Source organism: Labrus bergylta, chromosome 5 (genome assembly GCF_963930695.1).
Source record: "Labrus bergylta chromosome 5, fLabBer1.1, whole genome shotgun sequence".
Lineage (NCBI taxonomy): Eukaryota > Metazoa > Chordata > Actinopteri > Labriformes > Labridae > Labrus > Labrus bergylta.
Window position 1 is genome coordinate 27842482 of NC_089199.1, and position 9573 is coordinate 27852054.

The 9573-nt window shown below is 41.2% G+C and overlaps 1 protein-coding gene across 1 annotated transcript; it reads right to left on the reverse strand.

The window, feature by feature from the left end:
• Positions 1–100: 100 nt before the first annotated feature.
• Positions 101–6727, reverse strand: cstf1 (cleavage stimulation factor, 3' pre-RNA, subunit 1). The gene is made up of 6 exons (XM_020647369.3): positions 6591–6727; positions 6097–6309; positions 5744–6021; positions 5445–5642; positions 3825–4215; positions 101–863 (listed from the first exon to the last, which is right to left on the reverse strand). Exons 2-6 carry the CDS (start codon positions 6263–6265, stop codon positions 604–606), a joined length of 1296 nt encoding a protein of 431 aa, XP_020503025.1. The 5' UTR covers positions 6266–6309; positions 6591–6727; the 3' UTR covers positions 101–603.
• Positions 6728–9573: the final 2846 nt, after the last annotated feature.

Here is a 9573-nt window from a genome sequence, read left to right on the forward strand (position 1 = left end):
CAGCAACAACTGTGGTCTTAAAATAACTACAGCATACCATCATCATAGCTGTGGTTATTAGCTCTGAGGGGGGACTTTCATCTGGAAATTCATAGAGGTCTTTATTTTTTCTATTAATTGTTTAATAAAAATCTGAATTTCAACAAAAGGACATAGACAAAATATAAAAGTGAAAAAAGACAACAATCCATCTCTGGTGTCTCTTAGAACGTACTACTGAGAAATATGAGATGTGAGAAGAGTTACAACTGAAGTGTCCAGGCAGTAAAAGAAGTTTGAAATTCGAAGAGTCTCAATTGAAGACGATAAACTTTCAATGTGTCACAAAGTCACAAAGATCTGTTATCAAAAAAAAAGTAGAAATAGTGCCCACGCTCTTTGAGAGATGAGATGAAGTAGTGTGTGACCGAGGTACTGTCCCACAAATTCCAAAGCAGGAATCTAAATTGAAAAAAAAAAAAAACATTGAATGACATGACATTTTAGAAGAAAATGGCAAGTTATCTGAGGTCATTGGAGACCTAAGTCCAGCATCCTGTTTGGTTTTTGGCGAGAGGAGTTGAGGCAGAAGAATCAAAGGAAACACGGGGATGTGGATGTGTCTCAGTCTGTGGTGGTGCGCCGGTACCAGAAGCGGGCCCTGAAGTCGTCGCTGCAGGTCATGAAGCCGGGATTGGTGGGCGAGTGGACGATGCAGCGGACGATGTTGTTGTGTCCCAGAGACAGCAAGTTTTTCCTCTCTGCTGTGCGCGAGTCCCAGCAGCACAGGCTGATGGTGCGCTCGTCTGGCAGCAGCACGTAGTCCTCCGTGTGGTTAAACACACCCTGTGTGCGATGCATCTGTCGGCCGCTCAGCCCGGCACCTGTAACACACGGGAGGAAGGCTCAGTGCAATGGTCTGACCACAAAATGTAATCTAACCTGAAGAGGCTAAGCCAAAATGTTTATTTAAATCCACTTTCTATGACCATTTCTCAAAGTATTTTATGCTCTTAAAATGATAATGTAAATTGAAAGAAAATAAAAGCTTTAATTTGCAGATTATATATAAACTTTAGCTAGCTTTGTGGTTCGGCTAATGAAAGCTTCACGAGGGGGTTAAAAATGTAATCTGCCAGGTGACAGCTTAACTCATTTAAAAGCTTAAAGGAGCAATATGTACGATTTTTACTGAATTAAAATGATAAAATGACCTTAAGCTAACATGCTGCATTTTTCTAATAAGCTCCAGGACTAGAAACGTGCTTACACATGGATTCAAGGGAGAAGAGGGCGGAGGGATACGGCTCTATTTAATGTTTTGAATTTGGACTGCAGTACCCATTTCAAACGCTAGGTGTCAGAGTTACATATTGCTCCTTTAAGCTTACTGAAGAGATCTTTAACTGTATACAGAGAGCACTTTGAAAGACACGTGACGTGGTAAAGACCTTGGGGCCAGAGCTACATATGCAAAAGGGGAAAAGTCAACACCACTTAATGGTTCTTTCAGTACCTTAACACACAGTCAGGTACTGTTGCTCCCAATCCCAAAAAGTATCTTTCATTCCTTCGCAAGAGGAAATACTTGGACTACACTATAATGAAAATGTAAAGCTTTATCAGGTTGATTGAGTGAGAATAAACACATTTTATTTTTTGCCAATGTCTTACAATTTGATTGCATTGTACAAAAATGTTCACAGTTTTCTGATTCTTATCCAGATGTTAAAGTAGGACACTAATCGTGAAGTAAATTTAGGTTTTTAAGTGTGGGGAAATTATTTATTCGATTGTATCTTATACGAGTGAAAACTTACTACACATAACAAGATAATGTATCTGAACACGTAACCATGATGTATGACGTAAAGACTGTTGCTGTCGTTGTTTTCATTTGCATCATCACACAGTAAGGAAATTTCACGCACTCACTGAAAGATATTACGCTATCATTCACTGGAATGAACAGCTCTCTCATTTTATTACAACGTCTGCACATTTGTTCTGACCAAACTCAGAGGAGGAACCCCTTCGCTTCAGGGTGAGACATGACCCCTCTGCTTCCAGCCAGGATCCTGCTCACCATGTCGGGGTTCCATTCCACGATTAGGACTAAGGCTGGTTATTGGTTAACTTATTCATCAATACACTGCAATTATTATTTTCCCAATTCAATATCGATTCAGAGAATTCCTGAGATTTTTTTTTTTTTTTTTTGTTGTAATGACACCCCTCTCCACTGGGGGGCACTGTGGCTGCTGTGAATTCAGGTCAGGCACAATTGTGGACTTTAAATATATCCCTCGTTATTGTTTTGATTGAGGATTTTACATACTGTGCGTTTAAAGAATAATGCAACAATAAATTACATTTTTGAGTCAGTTTGTTCTAAACCTATACAAACAAGGCACATAATTATTTACCTAATATCAGAAGGTACTGTGATGAGTTATCTGAGTATTCCTGTCATCTGAATGTATTATTAAATCCATATTGAATCGAATCGTGACCCAAAGAATTTAAATCGAATTGAAGTGAGGTTGTGGACAACACCCAGCTCTAATAACGACCAACACACAACATTATCTCGTACTTAACTCTATTACAATATTAACCTGGCTGTTTGACTGTTCACTCATCCCTCTACTTTAATTTCAGTGACCTTATGAATCTGTTTTTTTTTTTATTTATCTGTGGATTTGTTACCACGGGTAAATTGGTGTTCTCTCCTCCTGAATGGTTTACAGAGACACATTACTTTGCTGACTCTGAATTACGTCTGTCCATGGATGAATAATTAAAGGTGCTCGTACTTTTCAGAAATCAGGAAAAGGAAATCTTTTCCCACACAATGTACTGTGATACTTACTGAAACAGATTAAAGAAGTAGCGTTGTCACCACATCAGAGTTTTAAACTGAGATATGATACCAGTAAAAATAGAACAATATCAACACCTGTCTCAGCGCACAGTGCAGGGTCATTTCTTGTTGTTAAAAAACAAGAACTATGAGCAAACTCTTGCAAACTGTGCGCCCAAGCTGTCAGGGCGCTGCCTGCCACTGTGGTCAATGCTGCCATGTCAACATCACAAGCCGCAGTTCTTCTAAGAAGCAGCGCCATTTCTCTCTGCTCCGTTTAAACACGCACCCGGACAGGAAGTCAGACACGTAAACCCACAGAGCATCCATCAAATTAAAACACAATAACACTTTCTAAATAAAATGCATTTTACAGACTCACGATCGCATATATCCCATCACTTTTATCAAGGTCCTCAGAAAGACAAAGCAACATGTTGTTTGCATGTTTTTCTCTCTATTCCCTCGTGATCTTCTAGTTCAGATGCAAAGGGCAAAGGGCGCGCACCATCGCATGGAGCAAAACCGTGGCGCTGACTGACTGAACACAGCGAGCACAGAGACTTTGTGGAAATTGCGGCTTTTAGGGTAAGTGGCACAAATATGTTGAAATTTTGAAACAAATCATTGCCAATGTATTTGTGGAAAATAGGCCGTGATCCCTCGCATTTGCTCACTGCAGCTGCTGGTTGAAAATATGACATAAAATCTGTAGTTTTTAAGCTTTGATACTTTTCAATACTATGGATAATTAATGAATAATAATTAAAATAACAGATTTTATTGTTTTGACACATGCAAAAAGTATAAATGTAATGAAAATGTTGGCCACCTTAACGGCAAGTTATGTCTGGTATTTTAAGCACTGTATCTCAAATTTCCTCATCATGTTAATAGTAATTCCTTATCTGTTCAACACTTAACTACTTACACCCCCTGTATGAACCTGCACTTTGGCTTATCCACAACAAATCCTGCTTACCTGTGTACTTGACCAGTGTGCGGCCTGTAGAGATCTCCCATAGTTTGACCACTGAATCTTTGCCACTGGACAGAATGTACTTGGAGTTCTTGGAGAAGACGGCAGAGCAGACCTCCGCCCCATCGTGGGCCTTGTCGAAGGTGGTAACGCAGCGGTTGGAGACACCATCCCACAGCTTGATGCTGCCGTCCTTGCTGCAGCTGACATAGCTGTTGGCGGAGTGGTTGTAGCTGACCCCACTGATGGTGTCCGTGTGCTGGTCGAGGGGGTTGCAGGACACAAAGCACTGGAAGGTGTTGATGTCGTAGAGACGGAGGGTGGGGTGCTGTGTTCCTACCAGCAGGAAGTCGCCCGATGGGTGAAAGGAGATCGCACGCAGCATTTCAGCTTCCTGGAAGAAGAATAATAAGAGATCAGACTGCAGAATTAAAGTGCTATTAAATTAAAATGTTACTACTTTCTCATCCTTGTTTACATGAACTTTCTTCATTTCTATTCAACTTGCCACCCTTCAACCGAATAATTACCTATGGCAAATCATGTTAGCGTGGTAAGATTGAGGGCGCACTCGCAGTAGGGCGACCCGTACCATGCCCAAGCACGCTTCACCACTAAAGTCCAGTTTGTTTGACTAGTGTGAGTGCTCCAATCCGTGCTCAAGCACCGTACACTTCCTCGGCCCTGGCACGCTCTGAAGAGGTGTGCTTTGGCACGGTACAGTTCATGCACGAGCACGAGCACGAGCACGAGCACGGATACACAACGTTGACAGCCTTCATTATAAAGAAATCCTGGAGTGTTCTGGCTGTATCTGACGAAACTGACTCAAAATAAGACACAAAGTCAGTACAGTAGTTGTCATGTTGTCTGTGTTTTTCTCCGATGTGCAGACGCAGATCCGACAGCGCGTCCCCAGCGAGTCTGTCTTTTAAACTAAGCACGCTTCATGATCGCGTAAAGCCATTTTCAGATTAAAAGCAGCACTTCACCAACACTTGGCTGCACTTCTACCGACACATAATATGAGACAAGTGCGCCTCACTCGGTCAGTCTCACAGGCGCTCATCCCCGTCCCTACATACAAAAACAACTATGGTCGGAAGTCCTTCTTTTATACATACACCAAAATGACATTTCCCATCACATTAGAACTTTACCATCTACCTCATCTTTCAAAAATACATACAAACGACACCTTCTCCACACTTACACCTGCACTCATTAATTGTTCATGTATTGTCCGCAGTATCTGTACTGTTTGTTTCTATTTGTCTGTATCTACCTAGCCCATGCTAATGTCCTGTAAATGTATTTGTCTTGCTGTGTCATGACTGTGGTTTATGTTTCATGTTCCGCAGAACAGGAACCTGCTGGAAACATGTTTTTTAAACTGAGTCAGGCCCGTTAAACTGTAATTTAATGTTACTTTTAAACTTTCCTGTATAATAAATGAAATGAAATGAATGTTGTATTACGACGTTATGTACAAGAGGTAACCGTGCTCAGGGCCGGTAAGTCCTTGAGCAGTGTGCGTGCAGGCCAACAGGGGGGGGGGGGGGCGGACGGTACGGGACAACTTTGCTCGTGAGAGTGCGCCCTGAGACACCTGCGTGTTTTTACCTGTATATATTTAAATGCTCGTTTTGCAGAGGGCTTTGAGTAGTCGAAAAGTTTGAGGGTGTAATCTCTGGAGCCGGAAGCCAGAATCTGTTCAGTCGGATGGAAGGCGAGGCAGGTGACTTCGTCCACGTGGTCATACAGTGTTCGAATCACAGGGTGATTCTCCATGTTTTGCTGAGCGGTCTCGTTCATCATCACCTGACGGGGAAAAAAAAAACAAACAAACCATAAAAACAGTCAATGCAAGGCCTGCTGGATTTAAAAACAGTAAGAGTACTCTGGTCTCAAATGTGCCTCACCTCAATAGGCATGGCACTCTTGGCCAGCATGCGTTCAGTATCCAGGATCTTGATGGAAGCGTCCGCAGAGCCAGTGGCGATCAGCTGGCCGTCACGACTGTATGAAGCGACCCGGCATGGACCCTTATGGGACGTTACGTAGCAGGTTTCGTACTCCGACGCCTCCGGAGACATGGTCTGCACATCCGCGTCGAATTCCATGTCAATACCCACACCGGGGGCCACTGTATCCGAGCGCCCAATGGCATACTGCACTGCGCTGTCGTCATTCTCCATCCCTGGGGAGGAAAAGTGAATGAATCATCCCCTCAGACACGACTCAAAGAAGCAGAGAAGGAGAAACCACCTCTTACCTATCTTTGCCAGCTGCATCAGCTGCTCGGAGGGAGACACTACGTTGGGTGGTTTGACCTCATTGATGAGGCTGTTGGCGATGTTTGTGTATCCATCATAGAGCAACTGGCTGATGATGAGCTTGTAGAGGTGCTGTCGGTCCTTCAGTGTTGGTTTAGGACGAAACATGATGGATCAGGTTGACCACAAGCGGGCTGTGACACCTAACCTGGCTGCAACGAAACACACGATGTCATGAGTTAGTCTCGTTTTTTTTGACATTAGCTTCACAACAAGACAGTTTTATAAGTATTACAGCAGACAGATATTCTGCTTCCGTATCCAACTCGTGTTTCTAGCACACACCGTTACCGGTGTCCGGACACAACGAATGAATGGAGCCTGTATTTAGCATGGTTGCTATCGTTAGCTTTGTTGCCATAGTTTAAAACAGAGTAAAAAATAACATTAGTTTAAGCGCAGATTAAAACCCTCCCGAGCAGGCGGGACGTACCTCAGCAGCAGCAGCTCTCGATGAAACAGAATGGTATTATTATTCGCAATTACTTTTTTTAAAAAAGGGTAAATATGTGTAAAGTTAACCCTGCGCAAACTTCCAATGGCGCTTGAACCAAACCAAACCAAACGTGCGTTACGTTGCACGTCGTCTATTGCGTCTTACGTCACAGCTGGGGTGAGTAGAGTTGAGCAGCGTGGAGATCACTCGCAGAGTTGATGGACAGGCATTTTTTTACGACTACGTTTTGGTGTGTTTTTTTGTATTTTTTACGGAATTGAATGACATCTTCATACAGCATCAACGTGCCACTATGTTATTAAACCTAACATGTGATTTTACAATTTTATCATCATCATTTTATAGGCCTATAGGCTATACAGTTAATTGAAATATATTGGCGCTCCTTGTAAATACATGACCAAGAAATCACAGTATAAAATACGGATTTTATTTAATGAACATACATATGTGTGAATTGTATGAGAATACTTGTATGAAGATATTTATGGGTGTGTGTTTGTGTGCATCTGTTTAAATGAACCTTGTAATTTACAAATTCAAGATTCAAGATTTGTATTTGTCACATGCTCATACAGATGTGCAGTGAAATGTAAGGGCATGATAGCTACTATTATGTTTCCCTCAAGAGAAACATGTATCTTTCTATTATCATATGTTAAGAAGTGCAAGAAATTCAACCAAAGTTGTTTTAAATTACAACTCGCAAAATCAACAGAGGCTTTAAAATAATCTTTAATCAATATAACATTTTTTAAGATGATAAAAGGGTCAGTGACAAATAAGGGTGGGACAGATGACCAATTCAAAAATGTTTTTAAAAAAACCATTTTGAAAGCATGGATTCAGTTTGTCAAAATGTACATTTTGTGCTCATGCTGGTTTCATTTCATTTGATATTACATTTGCACCATTTTTTTTTTTTTTTTACAAAAGGTAAGACACCTTAACCTGAAAATGTCAATTGGTGTAACCGCCCAAAAAATTAGGAATATTGAACATTTTATACATTTAAAGTATATAAGCGTACTAATAAAAGTAATTAATTCATTTTAAAATATCACATCACGATAGATTTTTATTAGGATTATCCCTAAATTAAATGTTTAAGCACTTTTGATATTCTGGGATGGACACAAAGCTAAACACATCTCTGTTTTCTAAATACTTTTTGACAAATTGTGTAAAAATTGTTAACAATACATTTAATTTCACTGCAACAGAGGACTACATTTATTCCACATTACCTGAATATTATTATGTTTTTATGAGAAATACTGGTTACACCACTTGATGCAGACCAGTTACACCAACTGACCATCCTCCTTATACAGACAAAGGCTATTTTCTCTAGCAGAAATTGGTACTTTTAATAAAAAAATGATGGCTAACAAGGTCATCTGACTTGTGTTTATTTTATATAAATGCTGAAAAGACTAATGTCTTATATTGTGATTTCAGTAAAGACAGAAAAACATCTGACAAATAATCAGGGCGAACTCATGTCTTGAGTGGAAAAAAACTAAATTGTCACGATTAATACATGTATTCAGGAACATACAACAACATCTGGTTGAAATGGTCAGATTGAATTCATGTCTTCAGTAACAGACAACAACATATGACTTTAATGGTCAGAGTGAATTCATGTCTTGGATGATTTAATTGAAAAAAGAAAATGTCACAATATCAAATCAGCTAAAGAAATGTGAGTGAGCCAGAGAGGAGGGGGTGGCAGTGGGAGAGTAAGGAAAAGAGAGGATAGTGTTTAGGGCTGTGTGTGCTTTGAAACTGTGTCCATGTGACAGCAAATCTGTATTTTTAGGTTGCATGTTTCTGGAAATGATTCCAGTCCTCCTTCTTGAGTTTTGAATGTCACAAGCTTAAAGGTTCTGGCTCAGAGATGATGTGGAGCACGTCAGATTCATAGTAGAAAAGGAGATCAGGTGGATGAGGCCAGGTGAAGACATTCTTCCCGCCCAGCTGTTGCATGCAGCTCACTTCCAATTCTTCTCCAACAACCTGGATGACATGGCCAACGAAGGGCTTGTTTTCATATCTGACCATTATGAACTTGGATTTCAGCTCCTGCCGACAGTCAGTGGATGTTGAGAGGATTATTTCTGTTAGGTTGCGGAGATCGACTGCATTTGGATCAAAGCGCTTGCAGATGCCAGGTCTTTCACAGAAACAAGATATTTCCCTCCACTGAATTACAGCTGGCTCTTCAGAGGTGACTTGATGCCCTTTCAGTGTACCTTTCACAGCTGGGACAGACGCTGGTACTGATTCATCGTACTTCTTGATGTTTTCCTCAGACATCCAATAGAATGTTATGCTAGAGGACTGATCCTTCAGGAAGTGGTAAAGATCCTCTGCTGTTTGCAAGTCTTGACCTCTCTGGACTGCTTTATCTACAATACGCTTTACAGCCCCACCCACTCCATCGGAGCTCCTTTTGCATGTGATTTTTCACTGAAGTTCCAAGTGACCTTTTTGAAGCCACTAAGAAAAGGCACTGTGCTGAGCAGGAAAAGGTATTTTTGTTCCTGTATTGGGTCACTGGTCAATCACTGATAATATGTAGAGCAGAGGATGCTGTGCTACATTTGTCCATGGCATCCCTCAATACAGGCTCCATGTGAGCCCATACAGCACGCTCATCATGGCGGGGAGAGGCAGAGAGAGTGGCAAAGGAGAAGGATGATGAGGCTGTATGCACTACACAAGTGTGAATCGTAACCTGCTTGCGGCTGCCACCAAAGTGGAAAGCTTGAATTTCACTGCCAAGCTTACAGCCATAATTTTCAGAGAAATCTACATGAATGCAAACCTCATCCTCACGTAGTGTTTCTTTCAGCTCTCTGAATATTTTGACTTGGTGGAGCCAGTGCTTAGCTAGAGTGTCTAGCTTCTTGTTAAGCAAAGCCAACAGATCTAGCAAAGGTTTTACCTTCCT

Coding starts and splice junctions, on each gene's coding strand:
- cstf1 (XM_020647369.3), bottom strand. CDS start 6,265: ATGTTTCGTCCTAAACCAACACTGAAGGACCGACAGCACCTCTACAAG. Junction 6,022..6,096: donor GATGCAGCTGGCAAAGATAG/GTAAGAGGTGGT, acceptor TTTCCTCCCCAG/GGATGGAGAATGACGACAGC. Junction 5,643..5,743: donor AGAGTGCCATGCCTATTGAG/GTGAGGCACATT, acceptor TTTCCCCGTCAG/GTGATGATGAACGAGACCGC.